Below are 22,150 nucleotides of genomic sequence, written 5' to 3'. Positions count from 1 at the left end.
CTTCTCCATCCAGGATTTCCTCCCATGTCCAGTCCTCCTGGCCATGCTGCTTGGCCCATTTTTGTTGGGATCTTCTGTAACCACTCTCGTTTGTAGAATGAAGAGTGGACCAAGGCACAGCATGGTAGGCGTACATTGTCTTTTTATTGATGACACCAAAACAAAATAACAAAGACAAAAAACAGTTCTGTAAAGCTAAGAAACTAAACAGAAAACAAGATCCCACAAAACCCAAAAGGAAAATGACAACTTATATAAGATCCCCAATCAGAGACAACGAAAGACAGCTGCCTCTGATTGGGAACCACGCTCGGCCAAAAACAAAGAAATAGAAAACATAGACTTTCCCACCCGAGTCACACCCTGACCTACCCAAACATAGAGAATAATAAGGATCTCTAAGGTCAGGGCGTGACATGTAGACAATAGTACAAAATAAAGAAAAACCCTTGAATGAGTAGGTGTCTCCAAACCTTTGACTAGTTCTGTACCCTTTTGTTTGTTTTTCCAATCTGGGTGACACTGTTTGATGTTGTCCTTTGGCCAAGTCAACCCATTGATCCTCATAAAGTAGCACCGTTTTCTAAAATATATTTTCTTTTAGCATTTTATGACCATCTGTCATAGCAAGCAAACAGACACCCTTGCTCTTTCGCTTGCTCTCTTCTTCAGCAAAAAAGAAGCCAACTTTATAGACTACCTTAACTGAACCATTGAAGTTGTCCTGAGGCAGAATCTTATCCTCTACCCCTTTGTATCTTCGGTTAACTCTCTTTACCTAGGTGTGGAGAGTGTGTGTTGGGAGCAGGCATGCTGTTATGTATGTGCCACATGGTCGTTCTTTAAATCAGGTTAGTGTCTCCACCCTGGTGTATTCTTTAGGGTCATCAGGAGTTTTCCTATGGGCTCCCTGGTGGGTTGTCTCTGGGTGGTGGTGGCGCACCCTGTGGTCAGGCCATGGAGGTGGGGGACTGGGCCATCTGGTCCCTCATAGACTGGACACTGCTCAGGATCTTCTTCTGATGGCCGGCCAGGGTCACTCCTATCCTCAACAGGTCTCTGACAAACAAGAGGAACAAATCAAATCAAATGTTATTTGTCACATGTGGCGAATACAACAGGTGTTGACCTTACCGTGAAATGCTTACTTTACAAGCCCTTAACAAACAATGCAGTTAAGGAAATATAGTTAAGAAAATATTTACTAAATAAACTAAAGTAAAACAAGTAACACAATAAAATAACAATAATGAGGCTATATACGGTGGGTACCGGTACCGAGTACATGTACGGAGGTATAGGTTAATCGAGAACAGTGTCAACAATAAGGTTGAGGGGTGGAGGTGTTCACAGTACAGTACCTCATGTCTGTGAGTTCTCTCTTGGATGGAATTATTGGGCTATGGATATTGTGGATGTACAAATACATGCACAAACATTACCACACCATGCACAAAGACAATAGTATAATCTTTTCTGCTTGAGGCAGAGCAGAGAGAAACATATAGAGCCTGTTTCCAGCGCAGTATACAATGTGCCAGATATACTCCCTGCTAGAGATAAGCACAAGATCTGCTCACTGTTCCCATTCATATGGTAATATAGTTTTTCTATTTACAATGGTAAGCGCAGAATGGACATAATTAGTTGAGGGCTGCTGGGGATTGTTGATGACTTGTACAGTAGCCGTCAAAGGGACATCTATTTGATCAATCTGAACAACCACAGGAAAGGCAATCCTTTGTCCTTCTAAAAAACCTTTTTAGTTGTGCCCCCCTATCAAATCAAAGTGATTAATAAGACGGAGAGACCTTGCCGATGTAGATCTATCCACAGCTCTGAATGCCGGGTGGATTTGAAGTATGACAGGCCTGATCTCCTATGGACGTTTACTGAGGGATTATTCCTGTCTGAGCCAGAAGCATGATTCCCATTATTCTGACATCTGAGACAGCTTTTTGAAGGTAGATGTGTGACTGCAATGGCCTGCCTTGCTGGTTGGCTGTCTCAGTGAACCTGATTGAAAATGTATTCCAGCCTGCCCCATTACGCTACATCTACAAGAGTGCACATCTAATTATAGGGGGATAATACTTCTGAGACCTTCTGTAATCTGTGACAAATGTGTGTGTGTATATTCCACGACTGCTAGTGTAACATTCTTCCAGAGTAATTTTGGGAACCATCTGCCTATTCAAGGGCTGACCAAATGTTGTATTGCTACAGTGAATAGTGATAGGAGGGCTTTGCTGTTTGGTACTGTATCTTCTGAGACTCCTGATAAGATGGAAAATTAGGTGGGTGTGATATGATGACGTTGGGCCTCAGAACTTACTCTGAGCTGATCTGAGCCACCAGGGGTAGGGAGGTGAAGCCAGAGCCCAGGAAAGTGTCTCTGTACTGCCCCATCTTGATGGCACCTAGCCAGTCCTCCACAGAGGTGAAGGTGGTGAAGTCTGGAATGGAGCGGTCTAGCAGGGGCTGAGAAGGCCTGTTGAGAAAAAGAGGAGAGAAGAGAGGGATGAAACAGTGAAGTGATGTGAAAGAGGGGTGAAAAGGAGATGGGGTACATAAAAAGGAGAAACCTTGCAAAAGTTGATCAGTAATATACAGTTGTCTATGTGCTCGGAATGTACACTATGAGTACTGTTACGAGTCAAGGCATTTCTTAAAGACGTACACTGCAGTGATGGTGGCCACAGCTTTGAGGCTGATAGGGTTGCGGATCATCTTGTCCAGTGTGTTGACGATGTCAGTGAATTTGGGCCGGGCGTTTCTGTCTTTCTGCCAGCAGTCCAGCATCAGCTGGTGTAGTGCTGTGGGGCAGTCCATGGGAGGGGGCAGACGGTAGTCTTGCTCTATAGCATTGATCACCTGCATGAGGAGGAGAGGAGAAAGAGATAGCAAATTACAAAACAGGAAAGGAAGAAAACAGAGGGGGACTGTAACGGCAGATCTCCTCTTCGTCTGAAGAGGAGTAAGGATCGGACCAAGATGCAGCGTGGTAAGTGTCCATAATCAAAGAAAGCACTGAACACTGAATACAAAAATAACAAAAGAAACGTGAAGAAACTAAACCGAAACAGTACCGTGTGGCGACAAACACTGACACAGAAACAGGAACAATCACCCACAAAATACCCAAAGAATATGGCTGCCTAAATATGGTTCCCAATCAGAGACAACGATAGACAGCTGCCTCTAATTGAGAACCAATCTAGGCAACCATAGACTTACAAAACACCTAGATAGGAAACACCCCCATAAACATACAAAAGTGTCACACACACCATGTCACACCCTGACCTAACCAAAATAACAAAGAAAACAAAGAATACTAAGGTCAGGGTGTGACAGGGACATAGATGAGGTCACACTAACAGCATAGACTAAATGGATGGACAAAGGTGTTGGTGGAAAATGGAAAATGGTCATATTGGTTTTGAAAAGCTTGGTATAACGTTCTATGGATCATGGAAGAGTTCATAACCAATTGACAAAGGTTTTTGATGCGCTGTATGTTTCCAGACACCTGCAACTGAACTGCTTCCAGATTGGAGGTTTCAGAACACTGGAACAGAGCAGAGGGAAAATACACCAAAAACAATGTGTAAAGCTTTGCTTAACTACGCAGAAATGTGCACTCTTAGTAACCCTGGGATTTTCACTCTACCTCCAAATTTGTCAATCAAAAGTTACAGTAACATCGCATCTGATTAATCAATTTTCTCTATCAATACGATCCTCAGCAGATTTTCCCTGGTCTCTGTAGCGGCTGAACTGCAGGCAGAACAATGGAAACCGCAGTTGATAATTGTTTTAAAAAACGGGGCGTCTGCAGGGATTTTGATATATGCCCATTCCCTGATTCCCCTTTTATCAGAGAGAGAGTGGTCCACCAGACATCCGTCAATCACCACACCATAAAAGAACAGAAAGCTTTGCCATAGCGACCGGCAGCAGCCAGCTTCCTTGCAGGCACTGGGGACTGATTGCTTGTAAAACAGAAAAAAAGGAGAGAGTGAGAATTTAATGAACTGCAGCTATATACCCAGAGCTGGGTCTTTGTTAAGAAATTTTCCCCCGCCCCCTAACTATTCAACCTTGATTGCAGGAGAGTGGCAGGCAAGAGAGTTACTGTCTAGGGATTCACTATAGGAGATCTCGTTAGTGGCTGGGGCAGGACTATTGTAAACTGGGAGCCGTGCTGTCAACAATAATCTTCTTTACCTACAATTGTCCAGCATCTCTAGGTGGGTTACTTCAAGGACTTACAGAGCGCTGTGCTGATGGACACAGCAGTGCCGCTACAGAGGGTCTGAATGACAACTGCACAGAACTAGAGAGCTTGGCAGACAGGCAGATCCACAACAATTCTGCAGTGTAATATTTGCTATGGAGATTTGAGGAGACCAGTCCCAGCTAGTACATAATGTTCTGAGAACCATATGTTTCTTAGAAATTGTTGAGAGCGTTGTTATCCCATGGTTATTTTGCATACAACCTTCCCACAACTTGTTGAGAATGGTGCAGGATAGTTGCTTGGCTTTGAACATTCTCAGTTTAACAGTTGTTAAAGTACTATGTGAATTTCACCAGGTTCATATATTAATATGTCATGTTGATTTGTTATTACGCATGCCTGCATCCTGGGAGTAGGGGAGTGTGTACTTACGTTTTGCCCTGCGTGCTCGTGCTCAAATCATTTTGATGCACTATGAGAGGTAGGCACGCCTTTTCTGTCATATTCAGAAAAGTTTGATTATTTTAAGCACACACAGTGTTTTGTTCATGAATAATGTTGTATATTTAGAGGTTACTCATAAGTGGATGGTATTGTTAAGATGCACTTGTAATTTGACTTTTTAGGATGATATCAACATTCTGAATTCAACATGTGGTTGAAGGTATTAGCAGGCTACTGTATGTGTGAACGATGGCTAGCTCCTCGAATGATCCCAGTCCCTTGTATTGTGCATCTGTTGTAGAAAGAGGCGACGATTCGCAGAACATTTGTTTTCTTTTCTTTTGGATGCAGATGCAGGATGCAGAGAGTGAATTCTGCTTGACTAGTTAGGGACAGGCGGGACGCAAATGTCTCAACTGGCCAATTGCCAGGGAAAATGCAGAGCGCCAGATTCAAATAAAATATTATAAAACTCAAACTTTCATTAAATCACATGTAAGATACTCAATTAAAGATACACTCGTTGTGAATCCAGCCAACATGTCAGATTTAAAAAATACTTTTCGGTGAAAGCATAAGAAGCTATTATCTGATAGCCTGCACCATCTGCACCAGCAGTAAACAAAGGGGTTAGCATATTTCAACCCTGCAGGCTGAAATAAAATATAAAACATGCATTACCTTTGACGAGCTTCTTTTGTTGGCACTCCAATATGTCCCATAAACATCACAATTGGTCCTTTAGTTCGATTAATTCCGTCCATATATATCCAAAATGTCCATTTATAAAGTGCGATTGATCTAGAAAAAACAGCTTTCAAAAAACGCAACGTCACTACAAAATATTTCAAAAGTTGCCTATAAACTTTGCCAAAATATTTCAAACTACTTTTGTAATACAACTTTAGGTATTTTTAAACGTTAATAATCGATCAAATTGTAGACGGGGCAATCTGTGTTCAATACAGGAATGAAAACAAACCAGTGCCACTTTTCACATCTTGCGCAACTCACAAAAGTGTACCCAGTTCCTAGTTGGCCTACTTCTTCATTGCACAAAGGAATAACCTCAACCAAATTCCAAAGACTGGTGACATCCAGTGGAAGCGATAGGAACTGTAAACAGGTTCCTAAGAAATAACCCTTGGCAAACACAGGTCAGGGAACAGAGAGAGGCAAAAAAAAAAAAAAATCGAAACAGTTAGTCCTTGGGGTTTTGCCTGCTATATAAGTTATGTTATACTCACAGACATGGTTCAAACAGTTTTAGAAACTTCAGACTGTGTTCTATCCAGATCTATAAATAATATGCATATCTTATATTCTTGGCATGAGTAGCAGGCAGTTGAAATTGGGCACACTATTTATCCAAAAGTGAAAATTCTGCCCCCTAGCCCCAAGAGGATTTATGAGTGCTTGTTTCTTTTGAAATGGGGTCTGGTTAAATAGACTAAATTAACGGCTTCGTATGCGTAAAAAAACATAGCATGATAGGTCCATCCTGGTGGCGCATTGGATTTATTCCATGGACATACAAATGGAGATTCAGTGAATATAAAATCTCATTGATTTATCAAGACCAGTCCCCATGCTTGTCTCAGAGCAGCGCTGTAACGGTTCTCCTCTTGTGAAGTAGAGGCGGACCAAAGCGCAGCGTGGTGGTTGTTCATTGTATTTTATTGACGACACTATACATGAACAAACTAACGAAAAAACAAGAAACGTGAGAACTCAAAACAGCCCTGTCTGGTGCGAACACATAAACAGGAACAATCACCCACAAACAAACAGTGAAACCCAGGCTACCTAAGTATGATTCTCAATCAGAGACAACTAATGACACCTGCCTCTGATTGAGAACCATACTAGGCCGAAAACATAGAACTGCCCCAAAACATAGAAAAACAAACATAGACTGCCCACCCAACTCACGCCCTGACCATACTAAATAAATGCAAAACAAAGGAAATAGAGGTCAGAACGTGACAGTACCCCCCCCCCAAAGGTGCGGACTCCGGCCGCAAAACCTTGACCTATAGGGGAGGGTCTGGGTGGGCGTCTGTCCGCGGTGGCGGCTCTGGCGCGGGACGCGGACCCCACTTCGCCATTGTCTTAGTCCGCCTTATTGTCCGCCTCCGTGGCTTACTCACCATGCCCACCCCTCTCAATGACCCCACTGGACAGAGGGGCTGCTTGGGACAGAGGGGCAGCTCGGGACAGAGGTGAAGCAGCTGCTCGGGACAGAGGGGCGGCAGCTGCTCGGGACAGAGGGGCGGCAGCCGCTCGGGACAGAGGGGCGGCAGCTGCTCGGGACCGAGGGGCGGCAGCAGCTCGGGACAGAGGGGCGGCAGCAGCTCGGGACAGAGGGGCGGCAGCAGCTCGGGACAGAGGGGCAGCTGCTCGGGACAGAGGGGCAGCTGCTCCGGGCGGAGGGGCTCTAGCGGCCCCTGGCTGACTGGCGGCACTGGCGGCCCCTGGCTGACTGGCGGCCCCTGGCTGACTGGCGGCACTGGCGGCCCCTGGCTGACTGGCGGCACTGGCGGCCCCTGGCTGACTGGCGGCACTGGCGGCCCCTGGCTGACTGGCGGCACTGGCGGCCCCTGGTTGACTGGCGGCACTGGCGGCCCCTGGCTGACTGGCGGCACTGGCGGCCCCTGGCTGACGGGCGGCACTGGCGGCCCCTGGCTGACTGGCGGCACTGGCGGCCCCTGGCTGACTGGCGGCACTGGCGGCCCCTGGCTGACTGGCGGCCCCTGGCTGACTGGCGGCACTGGCGGCCCCTGGTTGACTGGCGGCACTGGCGGCCCCTGGCTGACTGGCGGCACTGGCGGCCCCTGGTTGACTGGCGGCACTGGCGGCCCCTGGCTGACTGGCGGCACTGGCGGCTCCTGGCTGACGGGCGGCATTGGCGGCTCCTGGCAGACGAGCGGCACTGGCGGCGCTGGGCAGACGGGCGGCACTGGCGGCGCTGGGCAGACGGGCGGCACTGGCGGCGCTGGGCAGACGGGCGGCACTGGCGGCGTTGGGCAGACGGGCGGCGCTGGGCAGACGGGCGGCGCTGGCGGCGCTGGGCAGACGGGCGGCGCTGGCGGCGTTGGGCAGACGGGAAGCTCCGATGGCGCTGGGCAGACGGGAAGCTCCGGCAGAGGCGCCGGACAGGCGGGAGGCTCCGGCAGAGGCGCCGGACAGGCGGGAGGCTCCGGCAGAGGCGCCGGACAGGCGGGAGGCTCCGGCAGAGGCGCCGGACAGGCGGGAGGCTCCGGCAGAGGCGCCGGACAGGCGGGAGGCTCCGGCAGCGGCGCCGGACAGGCGGGAGGCTCCGGCAGAGGCGCCGGACAGGCGGGAGGCTCCGGCAGCGGCGCCGGACAGGCGGGAGGCTCCGGCAGCGCTGGAGAGGCGGGAGGCTCCGGCAGCGGCGCCGGACAGGCGGGAGGCTCCGGCAGAGGCGCCGGACAGGCGGGAGACTCCGGCAGCGCTGGAGAGGAGGAAGGCTCTGGACGGATGGGCCGGAGAGACAGCCTGGTACGGGGAGCTGCCACCGGAGGGCTGGGGTGTGGAGGTGGTGACGGATAGACCGGGCCGTGCAGGCGCACTGGAGCTCTTGAGCACCGAGCCTGCCCAACCTTACCCGGTTGAATGGTCCCGGTCGCCCTGCCAGTGCGGCGAGCTGGAATGTACCGCACCGGGCTGTGCACCCGCACTGGGGACACCGTGCGCTCCACAGCATAACACGGTGCCTGCCCGGTCTCTCTAGCCCCCCGGTAACCACAGGAAGTTGGCTCAGGTCTCCTACCTGGCGTAGCCATACTCCCTGTTAGCCCCCCCCCCAAGAAATTTTTGGGGCTGACTCCCGGGCTTCCATCCACGACGCCGCGCTGCCTCCTCATACCAGCGCCTCTCCGCTTTCGCCGCCTCCAGTTCTTCTTTGGGACGGCGATATTCTCCTGGCTGAGCCCAGGGTCCTCTTCCGTCTAATTCGTCCTCCCATGTCCATACCTCCTCGCGCTGCTCCTGCTGCTGCTTTTTCCGTTGCCCATTACCACACCGCTTGGTCCTGTTGTGGTGGGTGATTCTGTAACGGTTCTCCTCTTGTGAAGTAGAGGCGGACCAAAGCGCAGCGTGGTGGTTGTTCATTGTATTTTATTGACGACACTATACATGAACAAACTAACGAAAAAACAAGAAACGTGAGAACTCAAAACAGCCCTGTCTGGTGCGAACACAAAAACAGGAACAATCACCCACAAACAAACAGTGAAACCCAGGCCACCTAAGTATGATTCTCAATCAGAGACAACTAATGACACCTGCCTCTGATTGAGAACCATACTAGGCCGAAAACATAGAACTGCCCCAAAACATAGAAAAACAAACATAGACTGCCCACCCAACTCACGCCCTGACCATACTAAATAAATGCAAAACAAAGGAAATAGAGGTCAGAACGTGACAAGCGCAAAACAGTTCTAAAATAGTTGTAGGCTATTGCTTTAAATCCTATTCTAACTTCAATATGCTATTTAAATAAGACCTACCCCACTTTTAACAGCACATTACTCAACACTAGTGAGACTCATGCCGCCTACAGTAGACCTACAGTATATTAAAAAAAATATGATGTGACTCTCCACCGATAATTACATATAGAGGATTGGAGGAAATTTCTGTAATTCAGTGATATTTATACCCATCGTAAATCGTTATGGATCCATAACTAAACAAACATTGGCATTTTGAAAGAGTATTTTATCATTATGTTATTAACGAAAGCATGAAGATGCCATTATTAGTTACATTATTTTAGTTTGAACGTGCAGACTGGCACTAAGAACAGCGGAAACGTTTCCCTTGTCAGTGCCATTGCCAGTGTGGCGTTTCCCTAGTCAGAGCCATTGCCAGTGTGGCAATTCCCTAGTCAGTGCCATTGCCAGTGCCTCCCCCTTCCTCCTCCTCCCTTCCCCATGGGCTAGGTTGGTCTTCTATGCGCGGCTCTGTGGCCCATGCCCTCGTGCCTTGAACCTCGCACGCTTTCAGTGGATACAGCTGGAGAACTGCAAGGCAATCAAATTGTGCACCACTCGGGAGCCATGAACAATATAACCAATATATATTGTCCTGTTAATAACAGGGTTAATAATATATCTGTGATAATATCCAACTGGCTTTAATATCAATCTAAATTAATTATTATTATAATAGCTTTGTTTAAAAAAGATATATATTTTGGAGATTATTTTATTTTCAAATAATGTCAAATGAGTGAGAAAAAGGCCATTCTTGAACGTGGGATGAGACATTGTTACTAATATTTGTAAATAAAGCCAGCTTGTTATTTAGAATGATTTTTTCTGTTTTTAGAGGGAGAGAAACGAAAAACCTACAATGACCTCATGGGTCTCCCAGTTGAGGGCAGCACAGGTATTGAATCAGCATCTGTAGCAACACAGCTTGCACCGCTATGCAGTGTCTAAGACTGTTGCGCCTCTCAGGCGCTGTATAACTGGTTTGTTAACACTGTGTTAACAAACCTCCAGATGAGCTTCAATGTCATACAACACTCCTTCCGTGGCCTCCAACTGCTCTTAAATGCTAATAAAACTAAATGCATGCTCTTCAACCGATCGGAGCCCGCACCCGCCCGCCCATCTAGCATCACTAGTCTGGACGATTCTGACTTAGAATATGTGGACAACTACAAATACCTAGGTGTCTGGTTAGACTGCAAACTCTCCTTCCAGACACATTATAAACATCTCCAATCCAGAATGAAATCTAGAATCGGCTTCCTATTTCGCAACAAAGCATCCTTCACTCATGCTGCCAAACATACCCTCTAAACGGACTATCCTACCGATCCTACCGAAGTCATTTACAAAATAGCCTCCAACACTTTACTCAGCAAATTGGATGTAGTCTATCACAGTGCCATCCGTTTTGTCACCGAAGCCCAATATACTACCCACCAATGCGACCTGTATGCGCTCGTTGGCTGGCCCTCGTTTCATATTCATTGTCAAACCCACTGGCTCCAGGTCATCTATAAGTCCTTGCTAGGTAAAGCCCCGCCTTATCTCAGCTCACTGGTCATCAGGTATATTTCACTGGTCATCCCCAAAGCCAACTCCTACCTTTGGCTGCCTTTCCTCCCAGTTCTCTGCTGCCAATGACTGGAACGAATTGCAAAAATCACTGAAGCTGGTGTCTTATATCTCCCTCACTAACTTTCAGCTGTCAGAGCACCTGTACACAGCCCATCTGTAAATAGCCCACCCAACTACCTCATCCCCATATTGTCATTTATTGTTTTGCTCCTTTGCACCCCAGTATCTCTACTTGCACATTCATCTTCTGCACCTCTATCCCTCCAATGTTCAATTGCTAAATTGTAATTATTTTGCCACTATGGCCTATTTATTACCTCCCTAATCTTACCACATTTGCACACACTGTACATATATTTTTATATTGTGTTATTGACTGTACGTTTGTTTATCCCATGTGTAACTCTGTGTTGTTTGTGTCGCCGTGCTTTGCTTTATCTTGGCCAGGTCGCAGTTGTAAATGAGAACTTACTCTCAACTGTCCGTCTGGTTAAATAAAGGTGAAATAAATAAATAAATATTTTAAAAACGTGACTGGTTGAGAGTGGCCTACAGTACTACAGTAGGACCAAAATAATCCTAACAAAATAAAAACCTTAGTGTAACCTTAGTTTCAGTAAGTAATACTGAAGTGCACAATTATCAGTTTCTAATTAGGTTTATGTCGCCCATTCATTGTCAGATAGAGACACAGTAGGACCCAAAGCATAATCAGTGCTCTAACTCCCCCTTGAGCTGGTTCTGGAGCAATTAAATGGTGACACAGGGTACCGTACTAAACCACAAATTACCTTTAAATCCTGCAACATAATCGCAAAACTTTTGGTGGCGCAACCACTGTAGAATAAAAGATTAAAGGTTTGAGCCGCTGATGCCATGTTACAATAAAAAATAAATGTGTTTGCATGATTAATGCCTAAGGAAATACATTTACTGAACAAAAATATAAACACAACATGTAAAGTGTTGGTCCTGTGTTACATGAGCTGAAATAAAAAATCCCAGAAATGTTCCATACTGTCAGGTTCTGACCTTAGTTCCTTTGTTTTTGTCTGTGTTTTAGTATGGTCAGGGCTTGAGTTGGGGTGGGCAGTCTATGTTTGTTTTTCTATGTGGGTTTTTGAGTTCGGCCTAGTATGGTTCTCAATCAGAGGCAGTTGTCAATTGTTGTCCCTGATTGAGAATCATACTTTGGCAGCCTGGGTTTCACTTTTGGTTTGTGGGTGTTTGTTTCCGTGAGAGTGTTTGGGCCACGCGGTACTGTTTCATCATCATGAACACTTACCACGCTGCGCTTTGGTCCGCCTCTCTTTCTCCCGAAGACGATCGTTACACATACGCACAAAAAGCTTATTTCTCTCAAATATTGACCACAATTTTTTTATATATCACTCTTAGTGAGCATTTCTCATTTGCCAAGATAATCCATCCACCTGACAGGTGTGGGATATCAAGAAGCTGATTAAACAGGATGATCATTAAACAGGTGCACCTTGTGCTGGGGACAATAAAAGGCAACTTTAAAATGTGCATTTTGATCACACAACACAATGCCACAAATGTAGCAAGTTTTGAGGGAATGGGCAAATGGCATGCTGCAGGAATGTCCACCAGAGTGGTTGCCAGAGAATTTGATGTGTGTGTCTTTCCAAATCATGTCCAGTCGATTGAATTTACCACAGGTGGACTTCAATAAAGTTGTAGAAACATCTCAAGGATGATCAATGGAAACAAGGTGCACCTGAGCTCAATTTCAAGTCTCATAGCAAAGGGTCTGAATACTTATGCAAAAATGTCTATGGGGTATTATGGGGTATTATGTGTCGATTGATGAGGATACATTTTTTTTAATCCATTTTAGAAAAAGGCTGTAAGGTAAAAATATTTGGAAAAGGGGAAGGCATCTGAATACTTTGCGAATGCACTGTACATGTATATTTAGTTCATTAACCAGACGCTCTTATCACACCATAGTGCCATAACACTTCTGATACCAATGCAGGGAGAAAGGGGGCCACAAAATGGTGAACCGCTATAAAAAAAATGGTATAGAAAAGTATTTTGTAAAGTATCTTGTTACAAAATACATTGGAGTTTTATTCATACAAATGACAAAATACTCAGAGGTAATTAAAATACATATTCCAAATACACAGAAATACTGCCCATCTCTGATCATAGTATTTTCAGTTTTTAATACAGTCACATATCTGTTGATGCTGAAAGGACACGAAATTGTATAATACTCACGTCCTGATTGCTCATGTCCCAGTATGGCCGCTCACCAAATGACATCACCTCCCACATGACGATGCCATAGCTCCACACGTCACTGGCTGAGGTGAACTTCCTGTAGGCAATAGCCTCAGGGGCTGTCCACCTCACCGGGATCTTCCCTCCCTGAGAGAGAAGAGAAGAGAAGAGAAGAGAAGAAAAGAGAAGAGAAGAGAAGAGAAGAGAAGAGAAGAGAAGAGAAGAGAAGAGAAGAGAAGAGAAGAGAAGAGAAGAGAAGAGAAGAGAAGAGAAGAGAAGAGAAGATATTTTTTTAGACTTACATTTTGTGTCTCTTTACACTGGCTGGTTTGACATAATATTTGACAGCTTGCTGCTTTTTATAGCCAAGGCCAAGTTGTCATAGCCAAAGACAAATTAGATTCATATCTGTGAGCTTCCTCTTGCAAATACACTTCATGATCAAGAACAGAGCTTTACTGAAATCACCCCACCAATCACAGTGTATTTAAGCAAAACCTACAATTTCCATATTAAAAACATATGCAGCTGACTTAAAACAAAACCCTTTATATATCATTTTAAATATTCTATTGGAAAACATATGTTTAAAATTAAATGCTGACTGCAGGGATCTGTTGATGAGTGGTACATCTGTAATGACTGAGTGTACCAACAACACTGGCATACCATGCAGTTCTTTTGATAAACATTGATGAACGATGTTCACTTCATAATCCCCATTATGCACACAGCACACCCTGGAGGGATTTCTCTATACAATTCCTGGAGGAGTGTACAGTACCAATTGGACTGAATGTGTACACTTTTGGATAAGCCTGATTTCAAAGGAACTGAGGGCTTACACAGCACTCCCGATCTAGCTACATGATCTACAGGGATACTTTTGATGAGTGTGCGCTGTCAGTGAAGTGCTGGATCTCAGCTATTGGAGACATCTGGAACTGGTTGTATTAAAGACCTCTGTAAACTCTGTCTGGAGTTCTGGACAGAAAGTCATGAAGGTTCTGTTCTAATTGTTCTGGGCAGAGTGTCTTGAGTTGAAAAGCCTGTGCTGTGAATGCAGGACTGAGGAAAAATCCCCACTGAGTGTTGAGCAGGGAAACCTCCATAAGTAATATTCACATGCCAACAACAGCTAAATGGATCTGATGCTTACAAGTCAGTTGATGACTCAAGAATAACAGAATACTAAGGATCCATTTTACAAGGAAGATTTTTGATGTGGAATGTATTCAATGTGGCAACAGCCAACATGAGAGTAATCATTGTTCAGAAGCATGCTTTGAATCAGACTCTCAGTTCTTAGTTCTTGTGCATTTCATTTACAGCACCTTTGAGCCACTTTCCAATGCATGTTCTTTGGCCCCCCGGAGGCGAGCTCAGATGTCTCTTCCACAACAGAAGAAAGGAATGCTACAGCATTAAAAAAATACTACAATCCCAGTATTTCCTGCTGAACTTGTAATGGTTGGCTAGATTGAGGCTGCATTGCAGATCCCCTATAATTAACCATGTCGGAGGTTTTGAATAAAGCGAATTGTTGAAATGCAGAGGCAAACAAAAGGCTTGGCGCACACTGTATGTACATAACGAATAGTCGACATTCTCTCACCCAATAAAAACAGTGAGAAGAGAGAATTCCCTCAGGGAAACAATGAAACCATGAAAACTTAAAAGTGGGCTGACAGTATTAAAACAGGGTCTACAGAACAGAGCTCCAGACACTGAGTGAAATACATCTTAGAAAAAGAGGTTCCAAAAGGTTTCTTCGGCTGTCCTCATAGGAGAACCCTTTTGGGTTCCATGTAGAATCCTCTGTATTAAGGGTTCTACATGGAACTAAAAGGGTTCAACCTGCAACCAAAAAGGGTTCTTCAAAGGGTTCTCCTATGGGGACAGCCAAATAACTATTTTTCTAAGAATGTATAGTATAGGGAGTGAAGAAAGGTGTAATGTGCTGTGTTTTGGTACAGCATTCCTCGTGCTGGTTACTGTGACTCGTGACTGTTACTTAAATGAATGACAATAATTATTGATGATGTATTTGACTCTTCTTTTTGAGGGGTATGCTACCTACATACAACAATACAGAAACAACCTATCCTGTATCTCTGTATCCCTAGCACATAAACAGGCAAACCTCTCTACCTCTCCTCTGTCCCCCCCGCCCCCCCATTTACACACATATAACATAAGCTCATATATCTGCCACAGAAAATCATAAAATAGTAATGTGAAGCCTAACCAAATGACTTAGTTTTTCCAATCTTCAAGGATAAATTAGACTATTAATATGGCAGAGGGGTGATGAAAAATGCATTTCATGCCAGCCGGCAATTTGGTTTATGATCCCATTGGGTGAAGAGAATGGCACTTATTCTGTAAAAAAAAAATCCAGGGGTATCGCATTTCCCATCACACGTTCTTGTTTTATAGCACAGTTAAACCCAAATCAATATGGCCTTATCATTGGGCCATTTCTGCAAAGCAGGCGTTTCCCCTCTGTCTCCAGTGACTTTCATCCAATTTTAAAGCCAAGTGGTTTCACACTGTCCAAACCATGAGTACATTTATCTATATGGCAGGAAGAAACCCAGTATCAATGGGCATTTAGAGAACAGTACAAATGATATGGAAATTCTCTGGAAGAATAGTTTGTGGAGAGATACAAGTAGCTATAGTGCAAGCATTACATGTACCTCCCTAACATAAAGTACTCCCATGCTTCCTGCTTAACTCATGCTCTATGACTTATTTACGGTTAAGTGCCTTGCTCAAGGGCACAACGACAGAGTTTTCACCTAGTCAGCTCTGGGATTCAAACCAGTAATATTTTGGTTACTGGCCCAACCACTAGGCTACCTGCCGTCTCATGTCAGACGTTGAAGTCACATACTGTACGAGGGACAAGGAGCTTAGCTTTGATAGAGTTAATTTAATGTATAATCTTTGGACTCCTGAATGGGCTGGACATAAACTATTAGATATATCTTTGATAGCTTGTTCTGAATAGCTTTGTGCCTCTACATTCTTCTGTCTCAACGTTCTCGCTCCCCATGATGAGTGTGATCTTTACGAAGGCCTAAAAGTCAATGAAGATACTCACCTTCGAAATCTGCCCTTCAAGGGTGAATCTTCCCAAAGCAAGCCATCATATTAGGTTTGTTATAATATGTGTATGATATGCGATACAACCATTAAGCAATTAGATTGAATCTGTAGTGAGATTCATCAGCAAAATCAAACATACTTTTCATTGAGTAACCTTACTCCCAATGGCTTGCAGACAGAAATTAAAAGACTGTGGTTGGAATAAATTGTTTGCCTCTGCAATGGCTGTTTTTAAAACAGGTTAAGAAATCCTTAAGAGTTTATTGACACACCCGTACGTCAACCTAAGTAACATAATAAAAAAATCCCCGGGCCTACCGAGTGGCACAGCGATCTAAGGTACTGCATCGCAGTGCTAGAGGCGTCACCATCTGGAGTCCCATAGAGCAGAGTATAATTGGCCTAGCGTCGTGCGGGTTAAAGGGGCTTAAGTTGGCTTATCGCACTCTAGCGACACCTTATGGCGGGCCAGGCACCTGCAGACTGACCTTGTTGTCAGTTGAACGGTGTTTCCTCCGACACATTGATGCGGCTGGCATCGGGTTAAGCGGGCGGGTGTTTTAAGAAGCATGGTTTGGCGGGTCATGTTTCAGAGGACGCATGACTCGACCTTCACCTCCCTAGTGCGTTGGGGAGTTGCAGTGATGAGACAAGATCAAAACTGGGCAGAAAATAATAATAAAATCCCCATCAATATCCGTCAGTTTAAGCTGCATCTCATTACATATTAAAAAAAAAAAAAATCAGAGCCAACCAACTAGAGAGCTTGAATAAATAGGGAAAACCAACAGAAAGAAATCAATCGTGTTGTTCAGCAGGGCAGTCTGAGGTGCACAGGGCAGAGCTCGTTAGGTGAAAAGGGCGACCCCAGCCTGTTTCCCATTTCAAACAGCAGCGGAGCAGCTCAGCTCTTGTAATGGAAACAGCTTGCCTGTTGGCCATGTGCATTTCTCATGCTGAGCTGGGATATGATGAGATACTCATGCACTGGAGCTCCCGCTGACATTTATTTTATTTTAACAGGGAGTCCCATTGAGATCAATGTGATCAAGGGCTCTTTCACAAGGGAGCCCTACACACAAGTTACATAATACAATAGAATGCAAATATACAACATTACAAACACACCAAGAAAAACAATCACATTCCTCAGCAAAGAGGTCCTTAATCAACATTTTGAACGGCCTGAGAGGCACCAATACATTCACATGTAGTGCATTGTTTCCCAACTCAAGTCCTCCAGTCCCTCCATCATCACACATTTTTATTGTAGCCCTTGACAAGAACACCTGATTAAACTTGCCAACTAATCATCAAGCCCTCAGTGAGTTGAATCAGGTATTTTTGTCTGGGCTACAACATAAATGTGTGCTGTTGGGGTTAGTCGACGACCAGAGTCCATCCCTGAGACTGGGTATGGTAACTCGTACGTCTAAAGGCTGTTAATTCTTATGTTTAAGTTATTTTTTATTCATAATTAATTTACAACACACACAACATATCACCCTAACCAAACAACAACAAATAAAACACCACATGTAAACACATGACAACATTGTTATTTCTCCTCCTTCACATTTCTAGACTTTCCTTCCTTTACTTTCCTTCCTTGACTTTCCTTCCTTTCCTTTCCTTCCTTTACTTTCCTTCCTTTCCTTTCCTTTCCTTTACTTTCCTTTCCTTTCATTTCCTTTTCTTTCCTTTCCTTTACTTTACTTCCTTTACTTTCCTTTCTTTACTTTTCTTTCTTTACTTTTCTTTCCTTCCTTTACTTTCCTTCCTTTACTTTCCCTCCCTTCCTTTACTTTCCTTCCTTTCTTTACTTTCCTTTACTTTCTTTCCTTTACTTTCCTTCCTTTACTTTACTTCCTTTACTTTCCTTTCTTTACTTTTCTTTCTTTACTTTTCTTTCCTTCCTTTACTTTCCTTCCTTTACTTTCCCTCCTTTACTTTCTTTCCTTTACTTTCTTTCCTTCCTTTACTTTCCCTCCTTTACTTTCTTTCCTTTACTTTCCTTCCTTTACTTTACTTTCTTTCCTTTACTTTATTTCCTTTCCTTTCTTTTCTTGACTTTCTTTCCTTTACTTTACTTTCCTTCCTTGACTTTCTTTCCTTTCCTTTCCTTCCTTTCCTTTACTTTCTTTCCTTTCCTTTACTTTCTTTCCTTTCCTTTACTTTCTTTACTTTCTTTCCTTTACTTTCTTTCTTTACTTTCTTTCCTTTACTTCCTTGACTTTCTTTCCTTGACTTTCTTTTCTTTACTTTCCTTCCTTTACTTTCTTTCCTTTACTTTCTTTCCTTTACTTCCTTTCTTTACTTCCTTTCTTTACTTTCCTTCCTTTACTTTCTTTCCTTTACTTTCTTTCCTTTACTTTCTTTCCTTGACTTTCTTTCCTTTACTTTACTTTCTTTCCTTGACTTTCTTTTCTTGACTTTCTTTCCTTTACTTTCTTTCCTTTACTTTCTTTCCTTTACTTTACTTTCTTTACTTTCTTTTCTTTACTTTCTTTCTTTCCTTACTTTCCTTACTTCTTTTCTTTACTTTCTTTCCTTTCCTTTCCTTCATTTACTTTACTTCCTTCCTTTACTTTCTTTCTTTCCTTGACTTTCTTTCCTTTACTTTCTTTCCTTTACTTCCTTTCTTTACTTCCTTTCTTTACTTTCTTTCCTTACTTCCTTGACTTTCTTTCCTTTCCTTTCCTTCCTTTACTTTCCTTCCTTTACATATCACAATTTCATCCAAACAAATAATCAAAATACAAATGTTGCATACTGCACATGGGAGGGCTGCAACGAATTTTGAAGAACAATAAATAAACAGGTAATTAATATTATTAAATGGTAAAGGTGGAGTCATGATAAAATTGGCAGCAATTTGTCATGTACACAATTTGTATAAAAAGACACAGTATTATTCATTGGTATATCGATTTTGTATCAATACCCATGGTTAATTACATCATATAAAAAAGACTTTCCCCCGTTTTCGTTCACTCCAAGACAGTATCTTCAAACCTAGCTCTTTTTTTATATTCCTTTAGCTTTACATTTGCTATATTTCTTTTCAAATTTGACAGTAACAAATGATGTTAGGTACAGTTAGGTACAGTTTTCCCAGCAAAACAAAGCTCATAGAAGAGAAAGCAGATTCAAATGGACAGGGATGGTTGTACTTCATCTCACTATCTCCCTCCATTTCTTGTCATTGGGAAAGCATTAGACAGATGGAGATTCTATGGTGTATGGGTCAATCAGACAACCATGTCATCAGCATCTTAATGTGGAGTGGCCCTCATCTCACGCTAGTCAGTCTGCGACAAATAGAGTTGAGCAGAGACAGTGGAGCAGGGGATGGGGCAAACCAGGAGTGGCTGAAAGAGTTTTAATTAGCAATCGGCAAACAGAGCACAGACATCACCCTCCAGCCTCCCCTCAGCCTCCCTCAGTCATCCACCCAGAACCACAGGGTCAGCCCTCTGGGCCAACCGTGACAGGATCAAAACACACTCCCTCTCTGCCATAATCACCCACACAGTCCCATACCCATTAACTATACACACCGACAGACACTAACGTTTTCTAGGCAAGGAAATTCAAAACAGGGAATCTATAATATAGAGTACAACTCAATAGTGTCTCATGAAACACAAATTAAATTCAACTACTCTCTGATTAGATCTACAATACATCTTTATAGGCAAGACAGTGTAGCCTAGCAGAGATCTTAGATGACACTAGCAGGGTTGTCTATCACAACGCTCCTGCAAGCAGCAATCAATAATTTGTTATCATCTATAAATGTGTGAGAGAGGGTGTCTTTGCATAGGCAGGCATGCACCCATCTCAGACATGGGTTGTTATTTCATTCATAATGCCAGTGTCGGAGTTCTACATTGTGAGATAATTCTATGAACTTTGTTAAAGGGAAATAGAAAAATGTACTGTGTGCTTTTAGAAGGTTGAGATGTTCTGATTAGAGCTGTTGTGGAGGCAGGGAGAATTTCATTATAAAGTTCTGCCTCTGCACACAGACAGACAGATACAAATAAATAGGACTAGGTTTCTCTCTTGAATTTAAAGAGATTCTCCGGTACTTTTGTATACTTTTTAGCCAGTAGTTCTGAAAGTAGCGCTCACGAGCCAAAAGTGGACCCTGAAAATGGTGTACTACAACACATACTGTATATGTAGATATATGCACCACATCATTGCTCTCGCTCTGCTGTGTGTGCATCTTGCAAGCGGTCACTCAAATGGCAATAGGCTAAAGCTCATTGGATAGAACTCAAATTGCTAGGGCGCTGGCCCAAGTGGGGGACAATGGCATAGCACAACTTCCAGAAAAAACATTGCTTTCAAACTAGGGATTTAGTGGCTAATTGAGGTAAGTCAGGAATTCTGCTCATATATTATTCATGTGTGAACTACACTGACACATCCAGCCCAAAGCTGGAGGTTTAAAAAATACTTAGAAGTTGCAAAAGTTCCAGAGCATGTCTAAGTTCTAAACATTGTGAGACAAAATCATCACAATTCATCAAAGTGCATTTAGCTGAATAATCATAGATGCACTGTATATATTTTGATACACTACATGACAAAGTATGTGGACACCTCCTCATTGAACATCTCATTCCAAAATCATGGGCATTAATATGGAGTTGGTCCCCGCTTTGCTGCTATAACAGCCTCCACTCTTCTGGAAAGGCTTTCCACTAGATGTTGGAACATTGCTGTGGGGACTTGCTTCCATTCAGCCACAAGAGCATTAGTGAGGTTGGGCTACTAGGCCTGGCTCGCAGTTGGAGTTCCAATTAACTCCAAAGTTGTTCGATGGGGTTGAGGTTAGGGCTCTGTGCAAGCCAGTCAAGTTCTTCCAAACCGATCTCGACAATCCATTTCTGTATGGACCTCGCTTTGTGCACGGGGGAATTGTCATGCTGAAACAGGAAAGGGCCTTCCCCAAACTGTTGCCACAAAGTTGGAAGCATGTAATAGTCTTGAATGTCATTGTTTGCTGCGGCGTTAAGATTTCACTTCACTGGATCTAAGGGGCCTAGCCCAAACCATTAAAAACAGCTCCAGACTATTATTCCTACACCACCGAACTTTACAGTTGGCAGTATGATCACCACAGACACAAAGACATAACCATGGCCATGTCAACTATTGAATCACCCAACTCTCTCTTGACAAAGAGATGTCTCACTTTCTACTGGACCATAAGATATTTTTTTGTTGAATGTGTTCCAAACAAACGGGGAGGAGAAAGGCCAGCCAGAGAGGGTACTCACCAGGGAGCTGGTATAGATGGGGTCTGATGTGTCGTCCTGTAGGTAACGGGACAGGCCAAAGTCGGACACCTTACACACCAGGTTGCTGTTGACAAGGATGTTGCGGGCGGCCAGGTCTCTGTGGACGTAGTTCATCTCTGCCAGGTACTTCATGCCCGCCGCGATGCCACGCATCATCCCCACCAGCTGGATCACAGTGAACTGCCCGTCATTTTGCTGCAGGGCAGGGATTAAATAGGATGTCATGTCACATTGGAGTTAATGACATAATAAAGTGCCAGATACTTGGGATAATGATGCTCCCATTATCTCTCTAAAATGTCCTCATTGTGTTGGAAATGCAAAGGTACACATTTTAGGTTAAAAAAATCCTCACACATTTATTTCTGGAAAAAATTATTGGCTGGGCAGCTTGAGCAAATATTTCAAGTTATTGAGTATTGAGGAAGAGCACCATATATGCCCTTTTCCAAATGTTACCAAATTGTCATTCATTGATGTAATAAGTGTTCCACTTGACTTGGGGCCCATTTAAGGAGTGTGTGTGTGTGTCCATTAAGCCCCACATTGGATTAATGTCTTTGATCACTCTCTGTCTCTGCTCCTTATCCTCAGCTTGGCTGTTTATTAGCGGCAGCTACCAAGGTGGATAACTCCCTCCCGTGAGGCACGGCAGGTCTGACCCTACGCTGTGGCTTCAG

General features: G+C 43.9%; 1 protein-coding gene across 1 annotated transcript in view; it reads right to left on the bottom strand.

The window, feature by feature from the left end:
* Positions 1-254: 254 nt before the first annotated feature.
* LOC139406598 (ephrin type-B receptor 1-like) overlaps positions 255-22,150 on the bottom strand; it is a 185,236-nt gene continuing 163,340 nt past the window's right edge. The window contains exons 12-16 of the mRNA XM_071149361.1: positions 21,450-21,665; positions 13,039-13,188; positions 2,681-2,874; positions 2,336-2,491; positions 255-1,059 (exon numbers count right to left, since the gene is read on the bottom strand). Of these exons, the coding sequence (XP_071005462.1) occupies positions 951-1,059; positions 2,336-2,491; positions 2,681-2,874; positions 13,039-13,188; positions 21,450-21,665 (825 nt within the window). The 3' untranslated portion in view covers positions 255-950. The remainder of the gene's footprint in view (positions 1,060-2,335; positions 2,492-2,680; positions 2,875-13,038; positions 13,189-21,449; positions 21,666-22,150) is intronic.

This window comes from Oncorhynchus clarkii, chromosome 4 (assembly GCF_045791955.1).
Source record: "Oncorhynchus clarkii lewisi isolate Uvic-CL-2024 chromosome 4, UVic_Ocla_1.0, whole genome shotgun sequence".
NCBI classification, from domain to species: domain Eukaryota; kingdom Metazoa; phylum Chordata; class Actinopteri; order Salmoniformes; family Salmonidae; genus Oncorhynchus; species Oncorhynchus clarkii.
This window is presented reverse-complemented; position numbering and strand designations above follow the sequence as displayed.